The 20,057-nt window shown below is 31.6% G+C and overlaps 4 protein-coding genes across 5 annotated transcripts; 1 reads left to right on the forward strand and 3 right to left on the reverse strand.

Moving 5' to 3' along the window:
* Positions 1 to 696: 696 nt before the first annotated feature.
* Positions 697 to 4,069, forward strand: LOC103497932 (E3 ubiquitin-protein ligase RHF1A). Its single transcript, XM_008460344.3, has 8 exons — positions 697 to 1,131; positions 2,094 to 2,140; positions 2,229 to 2,291; positions 2,437 to 2,545; positions 2,650 to 2,918; positions 3,161 to 3,271; positions 3,370 to 3,712; positions 3,842 to 4,069. The coding sequence occupies exons 1-8, from the start codon at positions 973 to 975 to the stop codon at positions 3,851 to 3,853; spliced, it is 1,113 nt and encodes a 370-aa protein (XP_008458566.1). The 5' UTR covers positions 697 to 972; the 3' UTR covers positions 3,854 to 4,069.
* A 1,937-nt stretch (positions 4,070 to 6,006) lies between these two features.
* Positions 6,007 to 8,567, reverse strand: LOC103497933 (peroxiredoxin-2F, mitochondrial). 2 transcript variants are annotated; one of them, XM_008460345.3, is made up of 5 exons: positions 8,207 to 8,567; positions 7,977 to 8,006; positions 7,115 to 7,273; positions 6,857 to 6,951; positions 6,007 to 6,302 (listed from the first exon to the last, which is right to left on the reverse strand). In XM_008460345.3, the coding sequence occupies exons 1-5, from the start codon at positions 8,420 to 8,422 to the stop codon at positions 6,197 to 6,199; spliced, it is 606 nt and encodes a 201-aa protein (XP_008458567.1). In that variant the 5' UTR covers positions 8,423 to 8,567; the 3' UTR covers positions 6,007 to 6,196. The 2 variants fall into 2 exon arrangements, with proteins under 2 accessions (XP_008458567.1, XP_050947786.1); XM_051091829.1 differs by lacking the exon at positions 7,977 to 8,006 and having other exon boundaries at positions 8,186 to 8,521.
* Positions 8,568 to 9,531: 964 nt separating this feature from the next.
* LOC103497931 (uncharacterized) lies at positions 9,532 to 10,397 on the reverse strand. Its single transcript, XM_008460343.3, has 2 exons — positions 10,235 to 10,397; positions 9,532 to 9,900 (listed from the first exon to the last, which is right to left on the reverse strand). The coding sequence occupies exons 1-2, from the start codon at positions 10,328 to 10,330 to the stop codon at positions 9,670 to 9,672; spliced, it is 327 nt and encodes a 108-aa protein (XP_008458565.2). The 5' UTR covers positions 10,331 to 10,397; the 3' UTR covers positions 9,532 to 9,669.
* Positions 10,398 to 11,589: 1,192 nt separating this feature from the next.
* On the reverse strand, positions 11,590 to 15,469 carry LOC103497930 (protein trichome birefringence-like 11). The gene is made up of 4 exons (XM_008460342.3): positions 14,446 to 15,469; positions 12,803 to 13,192; positions 12,550 to 12,708; positions 11,590 to 12,426 (listed from the first exon to the last, which is right to left on the reverse strand). The coding sequence occupies exons 1-4, from the start codon at positions 14,883 to 14,885 to the stop codon at positions 12,060 to 12,062; spliced, it is 1,356 nt and encodes a 451-aa protein (XP_008458564.2). The 5' UTR covers positions 14,886 to 15,469; the 3' UTR covers positions 11,590 to 12,059.
* Positions 15,470 to 20,057: the final 4,588 nt, after the last annotated feature.

Raw genomic sequence — 20,057 nt, forward strand, 5'->3', positions numbered from 1 at the left:
ACGATAAAAGAAAGATTTGTACAAATCATAATAAATGAATGATCGATGAAACTCATCAACAATATATTTATTCATATAAAAACATATAATAATATATTGGTAATTGATAATAAATTGGTATTTAAATATTTCAGCAATTTAGTAAAAAATGTAAAAAAAAAAAAAAAATCACAAACAAAAGCTCCAAATATATCAATATTACTAATAACTAAAGTTTAAAATGTCGAGTTTTTGTAAATTTTTTTTAAAAAGAATGCCAATAAAAAAACTATAGGATAATTATAATGGTTAACAATTTTTAGAACAATTATTAAATATGTAGTAATATTTTAAAAGCGTGACAGACTTTTATGGTTGATAGATTCTTATGGTTGGTTTATCAGTGATACACTCCTATTATTGATTGATTTTGACAGATTTTACTATATTTACAATTTTTTAAAAATGTTATTATATACTTAATTATTTTAAATATAATTGCTACATTTGCAACTACACCAAAACTATATTCTAAGAAAAAACGTTTATAGATTATAAATTTCACTACATTGATAAATATTTTTAAGTTAGTTTTCACATTTAAAATGATTTTTTCATTCATGTTTGAAAATTGAAAGAAAAAGTTCATTACTTAACATTTGGGCAATGTTTAGGACTAAAGTTAGAAATTAGAAAAATAAAACAAACCGAATTAGATTAAACTTTGTTAAATGAAAGTTTGGGGAAAAAGGGGAGTTTTTGAGAGCAGACTGATTCCACTTCCACCAAAAAAACCGTGTGAATCAGTTTAGTTTGCTGCAAAGTTCTTCAGATTTTTCCTCTTCTCCCCATAAACTCTCTTCTTTGAGTTTGACCATCGTCTCTCTCTCTTTCTCTCTCTCTTTCTACACATTTCTAGGTTTCAGTTTTCCCCCACTTCCCCTTCTTCTAAATTCCTTCCTTTCTTCTTCCCTTTGATTTTGTCTACACTTCATGGCCAATTTCACTTCTTCTTCTTCTCCTTCTCCTTCTTCTGTCTCTTTGAATCCCAATGCTGTTTCAGCTTCTGCTGCTGCTGCTGCTTCTGATGATGATTTTGATGATGCTTGCTGTATTTGTCTCGACCCATTTACCTCCGATGATCCTGCCACTGTAATTTCATCACTTAAACTTCCTCGTTTTTTCACTGCTGATTATAATTTTGTTCAAAACTTGTAATGGGGTTTGCGTATTTGGGCTGTTTGTGTGTTCTGAAGGAACATTCAGTTTCTTCTTTTTGGAGATCGTGTTTCCTTACCCTTTTCTGCATCTTGAAAGTGGAACAGGATTTTTTTTTTTCTTTTGAAGCGTTATGATCACCTGAGAATGAAAGGAGGAAGACCTTTTTTGTTTTTCGTTTTTTTTGGAGAAAATTGTGAAGAAGGGTACCCATTTGTTTTGTGTTTTATTCTATGCAACTGGGTCTTGATTTTATTTGCTTGATCTTATTTGAATTATAAACTACTAAAAGTAGAACGTGATTCTCAATCCCTCATTGAGTGATTTATATATAATCTTCAATTGGAGATTTACAGGATGATTTTCTACCCTTCGTATAACCGATGAAAAAACATCTCTTGCTAGACTTGGGCCAGCCCTTACTTTTACTCGAGCCAATTAGTTTCTTCACTAACATTCAATCATATCTTGACAAAAGGGTTATGTGATTTCCTGTTTATCAGGATGAATTGATGAAGTGCTACTATAGAATGTAGGTGAGCAGATTTCTGATGATGGTTTTTCAACTATTATTATGGGATTCTTTTTGTTTTCTGCCAAACTACTTTGTTTGTATAGCGACACAATGTGATTTATTGTGCATGGTTTGAATTAATAACTTATTCGTCATAATTTAGATGTTTAAATTTGATACAAAATCTGTAAGTAGATGAGTGAGACTGAGATTGGGTCCAAGCGAATGATCATATTGCTGTTGTAGAAAATTGATCTGATGAAGCGCTTTCTTCACTCCCTCTTAATAAAGGGGTTTTGTCTCAAAGATGTTGCTGGTCCATTTTAGGTGTTTTATTTGGCCTTTATGTTTGCATTAACTTTAACTATTGTTCAAATTTCAGATTACCAGTTGCAAGCATGAATATCATCTCCAATGTATTCTTGATTGGTAGGCTTCTTGAACTTCTTTCTCTTTTATCCGATCTTCTAAAACAGGCTGTGATGCAAGTCTTACCTTTTGGGCATTGATTTTTCAGGTCTCAAAGAAGCGATGAGTGCCCAATCTGTTGCCAGTTGTTAGCGTTGAAGGACCCTGTTGGGTATGTAACTTTGTCATAGAAAGTTTAATTCCTTTCACATTGTCCTCCCAATTCTTGTGCCTCGCTCCGTCTCTCTCAATCAATCTACTTATGAAAATGACACAATCGTTCTAATCAAATCTGTGCTAATTCAACTATTCTACAGTCAGGAGCTTCTGGCAGCTATGGCTAGTGAAAGGCTTTTGAAGTCGAGAAGCTTGTCTTCTGCTGCATCTACTTCTTTGCGTTTCCACGAAAACTTTGATTTTGATCACGTGAGTAATTCTAATAAATCTGACAATCTATCTTTCTTCCTTGTTCTTAATTGTTGCTTCAACAAAGATCAGCCATTATTAAGCTGCAAAATTGATTCCTTCAGGACTCTGTGCACTCGGATGACTCCGACTTTGATGACCTGATTATGCAGCATCTTGCTGCTGCAGCTAGCAGAGCTCGGTATGTTCATAGAAGGGAGAGGCAAAGACATTTTGGAGTTGGGCCTTCACAAGTTGCCTCTGCGTGTCCAGAGGTTCCAATGTCTCCACGATTTCAAGATGCAACTCTAACTTCACCTAATAGTGATTCACCATCTCCTGGTTCTCCAATGCCATCGGTTGGCCAAACTGGAATTAATAAAATCTCCCCTAGGTACATTACATCCCTGGACTAACATATCTACCACATGCTTTGCTCTTTCTTAGCACCAACCATTCTTGACTTAAATTTTAAGTTGGTTTCTTGTAAAAGAGAGTGCCTTCTAGTACTCTATAGAGAAATTCTATCTTCTCTTGATTGCAACCTTAAATTCTCAAGACACCCTCAAGCTTCAAAACAAGCACACCTTTCGTTTGTTTTACCATCTAACATGCATCAACCTTTTTTTTGTATAGTGTAATTTTACTGCCCGATACACCGTCAGGTAGTCAACAGAAAACAAACCAATCCGAGGGGCTCTCTTTCCAAGATTCCATCAAATCCAAATGGTCTGCCACTTCTGCAAAGTAAGTGTAATGGAGTTTGGTTCTGTTAAATTCGTTTCTTTCTGCAACATCATCAATTCTAAATTGCATACAAAATTTAAAAATCTGTACCGATACAGGTACAAGGAGTCAATCTTGCGAAGCACTCAAGGTATTAAGGAGAAACTGCTTGCCCGTAACAGCTCCGTCAAGGAGCTAAGCAAGGGAGTAAAGCGTGAAGTCAGTGCTGGGATTGCTGGCGTTGCTCGAATGATCGATCGCCTAGATTTGACTTCGAAAAGGAATACTGGTTCCGTTTCCTTCTTCAGCTGTGGGGGTACATCAAACTCCTTGAAAGGAAAGAACGTAGTGCAAGAGAGTGCTGGCACTGATGGTTCAGTTAAAATTAATAGAATATGTACTGGTTCACCTTCACAAGTTTCCCCAACCGTTCCAGGCTCCGTCGAAGTTTCTTTAGCTCAGGTACTTCACTTACATGATTTTCCACAAACTAGTGTCAAACTATACCCAACTTTGTAAAATACTTTTGCTTAAATCATTCCACAATATGTGTTTAATGTCTTTATTGATTATCATTCATCTATTTGGCAGAGAGGAGATTGAAGTTTGGATGTTAGGATTGGACTCATCTAGTTGAACATCTTATCAACTCAACTCAGCAGAATGCACACTGCGGCAAGCGACGTGTTACAACTTAGCCAACATCCTTGTTGGTTTGCGTCCTGCATTTTCTTCTTTCTATAAATCTACTAATCAAAAAGATGTAATTCGATACATATATAAATATATTTTATTTAATGATGATCTGCTTCCATGATACACAATTTCCATGTGGGCGACTTTCTTAAAACTCATTGGGATAAATGCTTCTTTTGAAGGGGGAAGATCATAACAAAGGATGATGGTTTCTATTCTGGATTCTCCTGAAGAAGCCAACCTAAGTGTAATTTCAAGGGGAATTTTGGGTTAAGGTGGAAACAAAATACCAAAAACTGCATTTTTTTAAGCCATCATCAAGTCAATTCCCTTGCCAATTTTGTAACTTAAAAATTGGAATTGATCTTATGGTCTGAGGCTCGATGTTTTTACATTTTCATGGGAGGGTTTGCAATTGATGCTCTGAATGATTTGACTTTTCCATTATAACGTAGAAATCATGAAACATAATAAATAAGCAACTAAGTATCACTTATGCAAACATACAGAGAATATAAATTTTCATATCCTTTGAAATTGACATTTGTTTTTATCCATATGCCTATGTCGAAATCAACCTTTTAAATATTATAAATAGAGTACACTACTCACGGGAGATTGTGATGTGAGGCCGTTTAAATTAATGGTTATGCATTAAAAACTATTGGAAAAATGAATGAATTTACGTTTAGAAGGATCGATAAGGAATGTGTTCAAAGGGATAGACACATAAATAAGTAAAGCATAAGCTTCTTTATGACTTTGGTTTTGGGTGATGTGAAAGAATAAATTCTTTTTTCCTATTGGGGGTATTGGTTACAACCTTTGAAAAAGTGATTCCTCCAATCTTATGAGCTGGAAAAAGATGGTCTTTAATGAAATAGTTTGAATGGAAAAAGTAAGTTTGAAGAACTCTTGAAATTATATAATCAAATTTATTGTCCGACCTTTAAAATACCCCATTGTAATTTCTTCTACAAATAGAAATTTCAATATTTTAAGTACCACATGCTCTTCAAAAAATAGCATATACACTTACTAAAGAAAACGATACGTAGATTAAGAGCAAAATGGAAACAAAGAAATGTTTATTCTTATTCTCATTCTTGTTTAGCCTAGGGGTATTCATGAGTTAGGTTGAAACAATTTTAAAATTCAATCTAATTGTTTCGAGTTGTAATTTTTTTCTATCTAAATAATCCTTATTAAATAATGAACTCAATTCAACCCAACTCTACCATGAAACACTTGGGTTGAGTTGACTCCATTTACTCAAATTATTTATTTAGTTTTTCATTTTAAAAATAAATAAAATGTTAAGATTAACAACCCAATTTCAATTTATATTATGAAAACTTTCTTTATGCGGTGTTAAAAAAATTATTTTTAGGAGTTGCTGGAAACTAAATTGTCCAAAAAAAAGTTATGAAATTAAATAAACTTAAAAGTAAATAAGGAAAATAATATAATTTTGTTTCCATTGGTTCAAAGTTGATTTGGTCTATTTTAGGTTAACCCATGAACCAACCCAATGCATTAAAAATTTTGTTTATCTTATCTCAACCCATGATCCAACCATATTCATTAAAAATTTTGTTATTTGAACACAAGTTACCCAACACAAACCGTATGAGTGAAATTGGGAATGTAGACGATTTTACAAGAAATCAAAATGATCCATAATAAATGGTCAATAATTTTGAAGAACAATGCCACAAAATATTCGACTTCAATTTTTAGCATCCAAGGTTTGAATGATGATTTTGCCTATAACATAAGTTTGTAAGTTGAAATTCTTAAATTCCAAGAAGAGCTTACCCCCAATTTGTACTTTTTTCTTAAAAAAAAAAAAGGTTGAAATTCACTCACCTTCATACTGACATTTCACTTTATCACTTGAGATCAAGACCAATCAAGTTCAAAGCTAAAACTTTTTCCACACCCTTAACTGGAGAAGAGAAGATCTCAACCAATACTTATCATTTACTCTTACTCATGGTTAGAGTTTAGGGTTGATATTCCAATCCAGAAGTCCTTGTTTGAACAAAGAATTCTCCGAGTTTCTAAATCCAAGTTGGAGCATTTAATTTATGAAGAACAATAAGTGAAAGGCAAGGATCCAAGCAATTGTCACTTGGGATTTACTACAGCAGAAAAACAACCAAAAAGAAATGAAAACCTCTGGAATACATAACTAATTTACAGGCATGGTCTTATTCGGAACCCAAGAGCTTGTGTTGGAAACTGACTCTAAATTTGATTCAAAATGACATCTGCCCCAGTAACCTTAAAGTCAGATGGAGCTTCCTCTACGTTAAGAGCCTTAACTTTTCCATCTACAACATATGCTGACCATCTAACAAATAAGAACAATGTCAAATAGTATACAAATGTCTTACCTACTTGAACCCTCATCTCAAAAATACCTTTTTTAGTTGTCAAAACTCTGCTCAAATTATGAAAACATCCTTACAATTAGATAACAAAACAAAGATGGCTCTACATTTGTAAGCTTAATTCTCAAAGACCCAAAACTAAAACCAAGAGACGGTTAGTTAACTAGTTAACCATTTTGTTTTTTATTTTTGGAATTTAAAAATTAAGGTTATTTTCTCTTAATTTTTTATAACCATATATATCTTCCTCAAATACAAGAGTTGAATTCTTAGTCATATTTAAGCAAAAAAACAAGCTTTAAAAAACCCTTTTCTTTTTATCAAAGCTTGGCTCGATTTTTGAAACATTGATAAAAGTAGATAACAAAGTAAGAAATTTAGTGATGGAAGGAGTGTTTATAGGCTTAATTTAAAAAAAAAACACACACACACAAATACCAAATGGATATTAACAAGGCTTGAATAATCAAAATCCAGAAATTTCTTGGTATGTCAAAGACAAGATTGATCATACCTTTCAGAACGAGGACCGAGCAAAGCAACAGAAAGATCTTTATCCAGTTCCAAGCTTTTGTGAAATTTCCCATCGAAGTCCCCAAAGAATTGAATCTATATTGCAATAAAGAGGATAATTACAGGAATAAGTGAAGCAAATCAGAATAGGCCGTTAGAGTTAGAAATGAAAATAGTTCCTACATACAAATAACTAAAAACTAAAAAAAAAAAAAAAAAAGTACGCAGTTTTTTAATAAATTTGGTCAAGGAAGCTTACAGCATCTTTAGCTTGAAGTTTCTCAGCCCAGCCATTGAGAGTATATGGATCATTAACCGACACACAAATAACAGAATCAATTCCTTTAGCCTTGAACTCATCAATTTTATTATTGTAACTAGGAACGTGCTGCTGAGAACAAACTCCTGTATACGCACCCTGGAAATTTGTATAACAACTTTAAAATCTGCAACATATAATTAACTTATTTAACAGTGACAAACCCAGAGAAATAGCAGTTATATCTACTCCATGTTCATCAAAGATTGAGCATATATGACTTGATTACTAATTAAACATAACAAAAACCTTTAACATTATACTTCAAAAATGCTAAATGTTGATAATACAACAAGCAGCTTGTTTCCACATTTTAAATTTTCCAGATAGAAAGAAGAGATTTTTCAATCCTAAGTTATCCAAGGAAATAAATGAGCTACCAAAGTCCCATAGGGTTAACTCCAATAAATGATTAAAATTAGAATAAAGATCCACAGGATTTAAATTTTATCGCAGTGAATCGCCTAATGTTGATAACTCTTTAAATTCTAGAGTTCTCTACCAGGTACAAAATAAAGATCATATACTCTCTGGTTTAACAATTCTTCTTCCTTAGTGTCTGATCAATCTTTTAGAGGTCAGAAATGAATGGTAAACCACGGAACATTGTTGCTGATCCCTAAATAAATCCTCATTTCACTAATGGATGAAGCCATTGATCATGAAAGTTCTTGTTCAGAACAAAGAACACAATATGCTGAAAAAGATATTAAGACATATAAATCGGCAAATATTTGCTAAAGAATTCATGATTTCCATAGCATATATAAACAATAGTAAAAGACTGAGTAGATTGACTTACAGGAAGCCCAAAGATAACGACCTTCTTGCCCTGAAATATCATGACCAATGAATGAATCAATAAGAAAAGAATAACTAGACTAAAATTATCATTCAATGTAAACGTAGAACATAACATTTAAGCTAAAATGTGACCTTTAACGCCTTCAATTTCATGAACAACCAAAATTAACACAATCAACCTCAGAAGAGAACAAGAGATAGAAATACACGGAGAATCGAAGAACAGACCTTGAAAATGTCTTTAAGCGGAGTGGTGGAGAACTTAGAGGAGACACCTTCATCCCAACTCCGAGCCTTCTGGAGAGAAACGTCCGGTGCGGCGGAGACGATGTCAGTCCCGACCGCGACCGCTGCAAAGTTTCGCGATGAAGCTCCGATTCGTATAGATTCAACCAGCGAGCTCATTGCAGAGGCGCTGACTCGCTTCAGAATTGCGGACGCCATGGATAAGCGTAGCTGATACAAGATCGTCAAGTATCAAATTGAAAAAGGCCAATCAGTGGCTGTGAAATTGGTTGATGATCGAGAGATTTGGCCGGAAAATTGGAAGGAAATGGCGTAGCGAACTCAGAATCTTCATTTGGGCTTTAGTTGGTGGATTATTGGGCTACATGCTAGGCCCATATAAGAACTAGGCCAGCCCGCAATAGAAGCCCAAATGTATCAGGTACGGGTCAATTATTATCATCATTATTATTATTATTTGCAATATACAAATTTCATATATGAAAATGTTTTTTATGGAGCTTTTCATATTTTTAAAATAGAAAATAAATGTATTTGTACATAAGGTTTTAGGGTTTAACTTTTTTGTTACTTAATTTGGTATTGCATTATTAGGTCTAAAAAAATTATTTAATTAACTCTTTTTATTTTTATGGCCAAAATGTTATACTTTTAATTATTAAATATATAAATAATTAGATTTAATTACATTGAATTGGAATGAATTCCATCTATTATCGAGGATATTTTTGGATTTCGAACAACTTTGACCACATGGAAAAGGAACAATTTGCTATATTTCTCGAGACTTTCATATCTTGTCAAATTTCAATAGGTTTTCAAAATGTTGTGTAATGTAATACAATTTACCTCAATCCAATCTATAAAAAAAAAAAAAAAAAAAAAAAAAAAAATGAGAAGAGATCTAAGTCAAACTCACTAGAGCAACTCTTAGTTGGACAAACACGGAGATAGATAACTCCCATTTTTATTTTTATTTCAAATGGTATCCAAATTCACATTAGGAATGTGTACAAATGTTTCACTTGAATGAGTGGCTATTTCACTTGAAATCTCTTGTCCAAAGTCATTTCATGTTGAGTGTACAATAATTGGTTGGAGTTGCAGTCAATATTGGTCTCAAACCCACACCAAAAACCAATCATTTGGTGTTTCTTTTTTTTTTTTTTTAATTATTATGTATTTAAGTTGCACTATATCAACTCAACTCTATGAAATTCTTTTTACCTGTTTATATATATATATATATATATATAGACTCAATTATGGCTTTTAAAAAACATTAGCAGATAGTTTGCGTAACCCTTCTAATTAAAATTCTACATAGCTTTATTTTATAAGTGACCGTTACTCAAACATGTCACTATCACACACGAATTTATAAAATAATTAAATATTAATATAGAATTAAAACTTGAAATAATTAGAAAATGATGAGCTTAACCCTATTTGGGCTTACAATAATACATTGGAGATGGTTGACGATTATTGAGCCTCTTGTTTTCTGATTTAATTCTATAACCAACAGTCGCATTCTTCTGTTTCCTCTTTGGTGGTGGCAACCGTGTTGGAATGAAAACTCCAGTGCCTTTGCTCTCCCTTACGAACCCATTCTCGTAATCCATCGTTAATGGTAATTCCCTAGGTCGAAGTTGATGTACTGTTCTAGTAAAGTTCTGAAACATTAATAGTATGTCAAGTTACAAGTGTGGTCTCTAAAAAACAATGGAGAGTTTTTAGCTTCTTAAGTATCTAAACTTTCAACCTAACTAAATTTTGCAATGGTAAATATCCAATCAAACTACTTTTCCATAAAGCTTCAAGTATATAGCAGTTGTTACATTTGATTTTGAGAAGTGCTTAGGGGGTTCATAAACACATTATAAACAATATAGATTTCTTAAACAATAAACAAACACAAAATTAAACACAATTTTAGAAGTCATTCCACATTCATGTTTAAAAGAAAAACAAACCATTTTAGAGCTAAACAAAGGAGGTAAAACAAACCGTATTAACGATCGGAAGCTCGTCGTCATCCATAATGAGAAGCGAAATCCTTCTAGTAAGCTCAGCAAACAACAAATCATCATTTTCAACTTCCATTTCCAACTCAAATGCTAGAACAAAAAAAAAAAAAAGAGAGAACTATACTTTGGTTTGATATCATTTCCAACTAAGGTTTAAATAGGGAAAAGAAAAAAGTGAAAGAGCAAGAAGGGAACATGAAAAGACAAAGGCAGCTAGGCAAAAATTGTGTACGAAAAGACAAAATTGAAACTGAAAATTGATGTTTTATTATGTTATGTTATCCAATTGGAGAGAAGAAAGGAAGAAGAAGACATGGGTTTAAGTGTAAAGGATCTAATCCAAAGCTTTATCTTTTGTTCCTTATTGGTTGAGGGAGTGTGGTGATGAGGAGGATGTCCTCAAAATGGGCCTCACTCAAACACTCTCACATTGTCCACATATTATTCTCAAGGGGAAGAAATGTTCTTTATTATTATTATTATTTTGAAATTTTTGAAATTTTAAAATTTTGCACACCACAAATAATATATTTGTTTTTTGTCTTGAGAAGAAAAAAGAGTGTAGATTAGTTGAAGGGATAAATAGATGGGTATGGCTTGAAATTGATGTAACAAAGCTCACCGTTTGTTAAGAACAATACTTGTATATAGAGAGTAAGAAGAAAGTTTTTACTTGGTTACCTTTTGATGTAGTATGTTTTTATGAGTGTCAAAATTAACCAAAAATTACATTTTTCCCCACATAGCATCGCAAAATACCTTCACAGATCGTTTAAGCTTCAAGAACCTTTATGCTCCAAGAGGATGAAATTTTCAAGATGTGTGAAAGGAGGGGCCTTGTTTCCATGAATTTAGAGGGGGACAGAGGACCTTCCTAATGTCTAAACTCTTTTGTCTTGTTTACCTTAAAATAGATGAATGATAACATCAATCTGATTAACTCATTCAATACTTTGAATTTGTTCCCTTCATGTTTGGTGAAGAAATATGTTAATTTTCGACTGGCAATTCCCAAGTTCAATGCATAATAATCTTCTTCTTCAAATCTAACATTTACGGATCTTACGATTAAAAACATCAATTTTATATCTTATAAAGTCTTTACATTATGCTATGTTCATGACTTTTCCATCTTCACGACTCAAACTATTTTTCTCAATACACTTCCTTAAAATTGTGAAGTTTTTGACTCTCAGTTTACGTTTCGATTCCTACAACTTTCTGGTAAAGCATTCTTAACAGATTTCTATTCCAGTAAGTATGTTTGTGAAAAGTTAAAAAGATAATATTGCAATTTTGGGGTATTTATGTGAGTTGGAACTATTCCATCAAATCTGGTCTAAGAGAGCAAACAATTGGTTTGGAATTGGTGGATCCAGTCCAACAGCTGAGCCCATTTCTAAAGCCCAACTTACTTGAGAAATCCCCCTTTTTTCAATGTAATATTACAAATTTAGCAATTTAAATATGTACAAAATCCCCATTAAATCTATTTTTTTAAAAAAAAAAAAAAAAATATATATATATATATATATATATATATGCTGTTTATTCTTCCAAGTAAGCCTCCTTTGTATCCAAAAATTTTGGCTACTTTCAACACTATTGAAGAATGTTGTATTGGCCTTCTTTGGTTATCATTTCTTGTAAGCAAATTCAATCACTTTGCCTTCTCACGTCTCTGTAAACCTTCAATAATCAATCTTCTTCGAAACCTCGAAACAGTTCTTCCAAGAAGGCGATCGGCCTACTCAAATATGTCCAAACTATGAAATAACTTGGCAACAAAATCCTTTTAGCTTTAATCAGAATGGTGTGGCCTGAGAAGTTGAAGACTTCCATTCATGCTTCAAGAACAATGCATAAAGAAGTTCATTCCACACATCAGGAACCCCAGGCAAACACCAGTGACTACAATCCTGTCGATGAGGAGGTGCAGGACCGACATCGGGACTGAGGTAGTATAAAGACGAGTGCCCATCTTTTCTCTGTGCAGTCATTTGAGTTACGTTCAATATCTCTAATCTAGTTGAATTTGGAGTCGTCGGGTAACCTGATAGGATGGCATTAGCTATCCGAAAATGTGACCAGGTTTCCGGAGGAACAAGTGAAGAACCGAGCTCGGGCAGAGCTTCCAAATGACAACTACCACCATTCCTCCAATCTCCACCTCTGTACAATTTGCACATCTCATTTATAAAGCAGACAGAATCCTTATAAAGCTCTACTACTTCGCACTTCCGCAGTTTTCTAATGCATTCAGATTTATCAGAGAAAAGGGGATCAAAAACTTACCGAAAATGCACGGGGGCAAACATTCGAAAGAAGACGGTTGTTTTTTTCGAGTTTAGTTCTTTGTTGATCCAGTGCATCACAGTTTTGAGTGACTGCTGATATGCATCGTCAATCTTCATTTCCGTCTTAACCTCCTTCCCTTCTTGGAAGTAACAGCCTCTGCTCATAACATCCAAAAAAAACACATCAGTCATTGAGAAAAACTTGGAAACGGTAACAGCAAGAAACTCAAATACGTAGTAAAAAATATTACCCTCTAATGGTCTTCTCATAGTTCCACCAATGCCCAGTATTAAAGACCAAAATATCAGCATCTCGCCACTTGGCTGAGGACCAATCCATTTGGTCTAGTTTAAGAGTAGTCTTGATCTCTTGAGAAGTTCCAGAAGGAGGTCGACTCTGCAAGACAAGAAATGGAGCTCTGTAGTATTCAACGGTGCAGTTGAAGTCCTTGAACTTGAACACCAAAAATCCCTTGTGCTTTGTTATTGGACTACCATTCACTTCATAGATGGACTCTTTATTTGGAACTGCAGATGATAGCATACACAAAAGAGATTCCCATTGGTTTCTTCCAATTGAGTCACCAACAAACACCACCCGTTTGTTCCGCATTTTTTCCAACATTAACGTTGCATTGAACCTGATAGTTCGCAAGTCCAATTAAATCTAAGTGAGATTAAGAAACCTACCTTCAATTATCAAACTTTCTATCTCGCCATCAAACTTTCAAGTAGAGTTATTACCCCCTTAAAAATAAACCATTACAGATCTCTATGACCAGAGCCAAATAAGTAGCAACTTGAAAATTACACAAACTAAAAGGATAGTGACATGGCAATTCTCAAACCATAAGATTTCAACTTGGTTGCCTTGACACTAATCCTGATTTTGTCGAGTAATCGACAAATAAATATGAGCAGAAAAATATAAACAGTAGAGAATCAACATGGGTATTTACATGGTTCGCTAATAGTGTAGTGTGTCACGACTAGGGAGAGAACAGTTTACTAAGTTTACAGAGTTAATCTACTGAATTCTTCTAAATTTCAAAATCGTAAATATCCCAAATAACATAAATACAAATAAGGACATTCCAACAGATTTTAGTTGCAGGGCACAAATTCATATGATAAAAAATTAAAAGCATTGTAGCTCAACTTACAAATTCAAGGGTGCAGTTGTAAAGACAGATATCAGAAGTGATTTTGCAAAATTTCTACGTCTAAGGGACATGTTTGGAACGTTTAAAAACAGTTTAAATTATATTTGTTAGGTTTAAAATCACTTTCAAACATCTAGTTAATTATTCAATTTGAATTTAATATTCAGTTTTACATTTTAAACTCTGCTTCATTCAATCAAAAGTGATTTTGAATTATTAAAAGCATATTTGCGAGTTATTTTGAGAATGAAGCAAGTAATTTTAACCATTTCAAAATCTGAACATAGTTTAGGAAATCAGTCATCAATAATTAACAAGGCAACAATCTTCACGAATTTGTATACAAACAATTGTTTGTCTTTACTACACAGCAAAGTCCCTTTTACAAATCCATCCAAAGCTTCACGGGTGAAATTAGTCAACAAAACAGAAAGAAAGAAAAAGACAAATATCACAAACGAGTGAAAAGCATAAAACAGGCAGGGATCCACTGAAGTGAAATCATCACCCAACAGAAAATTTCAAACACAAAGAAGAAATCAGACCTTGTAATAAACATCCACACAATTCAAACAAGGAAATTGGATAAACAAGATATTGACTCGATTAGATAATCAATTGAAATGAAATTGCGATTGTTCTTCCTCAATTTCTTGACAGCATGATACAGTATCGGATTAATCTAACAAAAAATTTGATGAATCGAAAGTTTTTTGTGTTGAAAAGTTTACCTGGGCAAGTTGCAAAGTTTAGGTTGCCATCTCCATTTGGTGTAGAACAAATCAGGGCGGCCATTTTCAGAACAGCGAAAGCCTTGGTCTACAAATGGACAACTCTTGGACTCATATAAAGGATAAGAATCATCCCAAACCCAATTTCCATCAAACAAATCACACCCATTTCCCTCTTTAGAAAGAAACTCAAACTTCCGATTCTGACCCAAATTAGCATTTCTAAGCCAAACAAAACTCTCTGATCGAAGAGGAAACACAAACCCTTTCGAAGCCGTTCTATAGTCCAAGAAAAAAAAGCTACAAATCAAACAAAAAGACACAAAAAAGAACCCCAAAACCCCAAGAGAAGGCTCAAACAATCTCAAACGCTTCAGTTTATTACACACTTCACTAAACGGCATGGCTTCAAGATCAATCACAGAAGGGGTCTTAGACATTGAAGAAAGTTAAACCAAGATCAAAACCCACCCCCAAGTTTTCGATTCCAAAGAAACTAAAAGATTCCCACAAGCAAAGAAGAAAGAAGAGGAGGAAATAATCATGAAATCTAATAAGTGGGTCTCTCTGTTTTGCTTGGTAGGTCAGTTTAGAGAAGCAATGAATATAGAGAAAGAGGAAAAAAGGGGAAATGGGTGTGAAGGAAGCAAGGAAGCATTCATGGAAGGAAAAAAAAAATAAACAACAAAAATCTTCTTGCCACAACTTTACCTTTTTGGCTGTTTTTTTTTTTTTTTTTTTTGTTTCCCACCTTTAAGAACAGAGAATAATGAAAGGAAGAAGAAGATTAAGTGCAACAACTTCAAAATAAAAAACCCATCTGAGATTTTGAAGAAGAAGAAGAAGAAGAATGGAAAGTGGGGAAGAAGAAGTGGGGTGGGGTTAGAAAGTGGTGTGGTTGCTTACTGTTATTTTGTTAATGGGAAGTGAGAGAAAGAGAAAGAGGATTTGATTGGCAAACTCGTGGGTAACGGATAGCCGGAGGAGAAACTAATTTCACCATCACTTAACAGAGCGTGAAACTTCACCACAAACTTCTATATATATATATATATATATATATATATATATATATATATATATATATATTAATTTCTTAAATTGCAACTTAGTCCCTCAAACTTTTTAAATTAACCACTTAGTACGTTTTTCAATTTTAGATTTTGTGTTTAGTAGAGTTACGAGTTAAAAAAAATGCTTTAGAGAATTAAAATAGGAGTTTTCTCAAAAATAGAAGAAAATGACAAACTATTATACTTTATAAAACAAAATAACTTAAAAATAAAGTTCTTGATTTTTCTATGAAGTGTAAATATTTCGTCAAATATTCTATTTTTGACAATTTATCATTAGAAATATTTGTAGATTATAGAGTTCTATGCTAGAGATTATTTGATACATTCATTTTCAAATATAACAAAAATAAACTAGAATACTTTTACGAATATAGTAAAATTTCATTGTCTATCAATAATAGACAAGCGAATAATAATTCATCCACCGATAAAAAAATAAAATTTTGTTATATTTATGTAAATATTTTCGACAATTTCATCGTGTAAAACAGTATTCTTAATAAATATTTGTTTGCTTTTCCATACTCATATAACTAAGAAAAAAAATAATATTTATTTATAAAAATGTTTTTATTTACGTAAAATTGAAATATTGATATTTTCAATTCCTTCTATATAAGTCTTTAAATTTGTCCACTTTATTTCTAATACATTTTCTAATATGTTCTATTTAATTTTAAATCTTCAAAACTTTTAAAATTTACTAATAAAGCTTCATCAATCAAACATAAGTATAAAAATTATATCAAAACAATGAATTAATTTTAGGAATTTTAAATTTATCATAAACCTTATCATAAAAAGTGGAATAATGTTGTTGAGAATCAAATAAAGAATTTTAACATATTAGAAAGTCAAATGAATTGACATGTAATAGAAGTTATATTAAGAAAGAAAAAAGAAAAATATATGTTCCCTTTGATTTGTAATAATAGGTGATGTAGAACACATAGGTGTTGGGCGCGTGGGGAGATGTTGTTGACGTAAACCAAAGTTTGGACAAATGCTTTCGCTGTAAAGCCGTTTTTTACTATAATACCGTTTTATGCTTTTTTTCTTTTTTTTTTTTTTTTTTTTTTTGTATTAAATTAAATATTTATTATTTTGTTATTTTTTCAAAAATAGAAACAATAAAATAATGAAAACGAGGTGCACCGACGTGTCGGGAACCCCACAACCGCCAATAGCGGCGAGACAACTAAGCTCCATTTTTCTTTTTAATTTCTTATTATTAATACATAAACTGAAATAATCTTTTAATTTTTTTTAAGTTTGAATTTAAAGGGATTTTATTTGGTAAAAACTTTCTCCAATTTTGTTATAGTTTTGAAAAGGAAAGAAAAGGTATGACTTCTTATGACTTAATTTCAGCATATCAATAACCCTTTTAAGAAGAATCCAATATTATTTATTTCATAGAACTACAAAGTTTTATTCTACAAATATATATTTTTAAAAAGAAGTTTGTTATTTTAGCTAATTTCCTTTTATTCCTTTTCCTTTTATACACTTCACAAATATCTTCATTTCATAAATTCTTTTTTTTCTTTTTCATATTTTGTTTCTATAGAAATATAATCGAAATTTTTTGTTATCGTGATTTTTTTTCCCTAATTCTTCAAAATGGTAAAACCACTTTCATTTAATATTTTGATTCTTACTTATAAGAAAAGCAAAGACGTTTTTTAGTCTTTTAAGTGTATTTTAAATTCAATCTCTTGATTTTATATTGAAAATGTAAAAAACATAGTATACAATAACCAAAATGTTATTTTATGTCTCTCGAGGTTACTATTTCCTTGCTTTGAGCTAAAACCGATTTCAAAATCCTTTTGGTTAGGAGTAATAGAAACGTAACAAAATTTAGATTTCATTAACGACATTCAAGGTCTCAACGTATATTTTATCTAGAGATACTTGTAGATTTTAGTTCCAACTACGTTGTTTGAAAGCTACTTTGTATAGATAAATTCAACTATTCTTTTTATTTTGTTGTCCTCTAAATTTATCTAAAACGTGCAAAATATTTAAAAAATTATAACAATAAAAGAAATAAGAAATAGTGAGCTTTATAAATAAAATAAAAAAAAATCAAAGTTAGTTTTCTAAGTCATAAGATAATAATAACTCTTAAAGAAAAGTCATATACTTCAATAACTTTTCTTCACTTAACTTCTTGTTTACAAACTTTACACACACATATAGGCTTCCTATATTCTCCTTTCATAAATTCTTTCTAATGTCTTACTTCAAATACATTTCTCTCTTTACTCATCCACTTTCATTTACTTTTTTTACAAATTTTGTGTTCTATTTTCATGCATATTCTAAATATTTTATTTCATAAAAAAACAATATATATTCCCATTAAAAAGAGATTTTATAATTCTCAATTTTAATAATCTATTAAACTTGTTGACCTTATACATTTATTTCTAATTATAATTATTGATTTAAAATACTCAAAATTTAACTTCGTTCTCTATCATTCTATAAGAAAAATAATTGTTGACTTTAAATTGATTTAGTTAAATTATCATTTTAAAAAAAATATTTAAATACACGTGTACATAGAAATTAAACATTACACGTACATGAATTTGACATTGTCTATTAAAAAAGATTAAAATTGAATTAAAGCTTAATTTGATTTTTTTCAAGTGGTATAGATTTTGGTAAAATGTTGCGTATGACCGAAGGTTAATAAATTTTAATCGATACTTTTTAAAAAGAAAATTGAAGTTTTAATGTAACATTTAAGGCGTGATATAAATTAAGTATTTAGATATAATTAATTGGTTAAGATCCATGGTAATGATTATTATTAATTAAGTCCCCGACATGTCACGACGTGTCCAGCTGACCTCTATAATCGGAGAATCAATCATTTTATTTATCTTTCATTCCGTTTTCTTCCTCTAATTATATTCTACTTATCTTTGGTTTTATTTATTTATATATCTATACAATGTATGGACACACATGTGCATATATATATATATGTGTGTGTATACATCGACATATGTGGAAAATATTAATGTCAAATTTTGAAATAAAAAAATGCAATCCAATCTTTACGTGGCAATAACAATATATTTGAAATTAATTAAAGGAAAATAACGTGATCTCTATAATGAAAAGATTTGTACGCTAGTGTGACATTTGCCGCAAGACTCCGATGTTTAAGCTAGAAAGTTTATCTATGTAACAATTAGAAAGTTTGAGTATCAATATGAACTTACTTCTTGTGATGTTTGTATTTGTAGATGTAGTACTTGAGACCACGTCCTTTTCCATAAGGTTTTGAAGTTGCATTGGGGTATTCTTTGACTCGCTAGATTGGGGCATATTAAGGGTGTATCCCGGCCCTTTGGTACTTTACTAGGATTGGTCTTGACCAAGATCGAGGTTGAGCTAGCACATTTTCTTTATTATAGTTTGGGTTGAGGCATGTGTTAGGTGTCACTATATGCATGGCAACTCCGAAATATTCTCAAAGTGATTGTGTGTCGTTTGTTTTTTATTAGAAATAAATCAACCAATTTGAATTCAAATCATCAATAACATGAATGTATGCATTTCACAACCTTCACCCCAATTTTTAAGAAAAATTATTTTAAAAAAATGGGTTAAAAAAAGAGATTAAGAACAGAATTAGATAAAAAAAAAAGTTTTCACAAATATTTAAAAACACGTTTGAGAAAATTATTGTTTATAACTAGAAAGCAATAAATACGCCTTGAACACGCATGTCAACAGACACGAGACATGCCCTTGATCATTAGATATTTTGTGAGGCTTACCCTCAAAATAGACCCCTTTTTATGCCCATTTTGATCCAAAGTTGATACCTACGTTTGACTTGGAACTTTGAGATCTTCTTTATTTTATTATTTTCAGTTTCATTAAATGATTATCCTATTTTTTTGGTCAAAAATCACTCCTAACACGTTAAATGAACAAGCTACAAAATAATGTCTTTTTCAATATAACTCAACAATTTTAGATTTTGTAAGATAAATGCAGTTGTGCATATTAGTCAAGCCAGTTTTTTTATATCCAACTAACTATGGTCAATTTAGTAAATATTCAAACTAACCTTGACCATAAAGCAATAAACATTGGTCGATCGGTTGATATTGGTCGAACTATCAATTTTATTCTTGAAAATATTTTTAGAAAACTACGTACCAGTTTAGATTTTTCTCAAATAGACATAGATGAAACCCTCTTTCTTTTTCAATCAATCATCTTTGTTTTGGTAGGTGTGGTTCGGTCAATTTTTTCGTCTATTATGCTTATCTCAAATATTAGTCATTCATTTTAAAATGTTTTGTTTTGGTTAGTAGAGGTTTAGAAAGTAGTTATATGTTTTTTATCCACCAAAATTTGGATAATTAATACAATAAAACAAGCTAATTAATGTCTTTAAATTAAGTAAATTTTGTGTTAGTTTGAATGCTACATTGTGTTGTTGTGTATTAAAGAAAGGTATACTTTTAAATTGCTAAAATTTAAATGTCTCAATTACAAATG

Source organism: Cucumis melo, chromosome 11 (assembly GCF_025177605.1).
Source record: "Cucumis melo cultivar AY chromosome 11, USDA_Cmelo_AY_1.0, whole genome shotgun sequence".
In the NCBI taxonomy this organism is placed as follows: Eukaryota; Viridiplantae; Streptophyta; class Magnoliopsida; order Cucurbitales; family Cucurbitaceae; genus Cucumis; species Cucumis melo.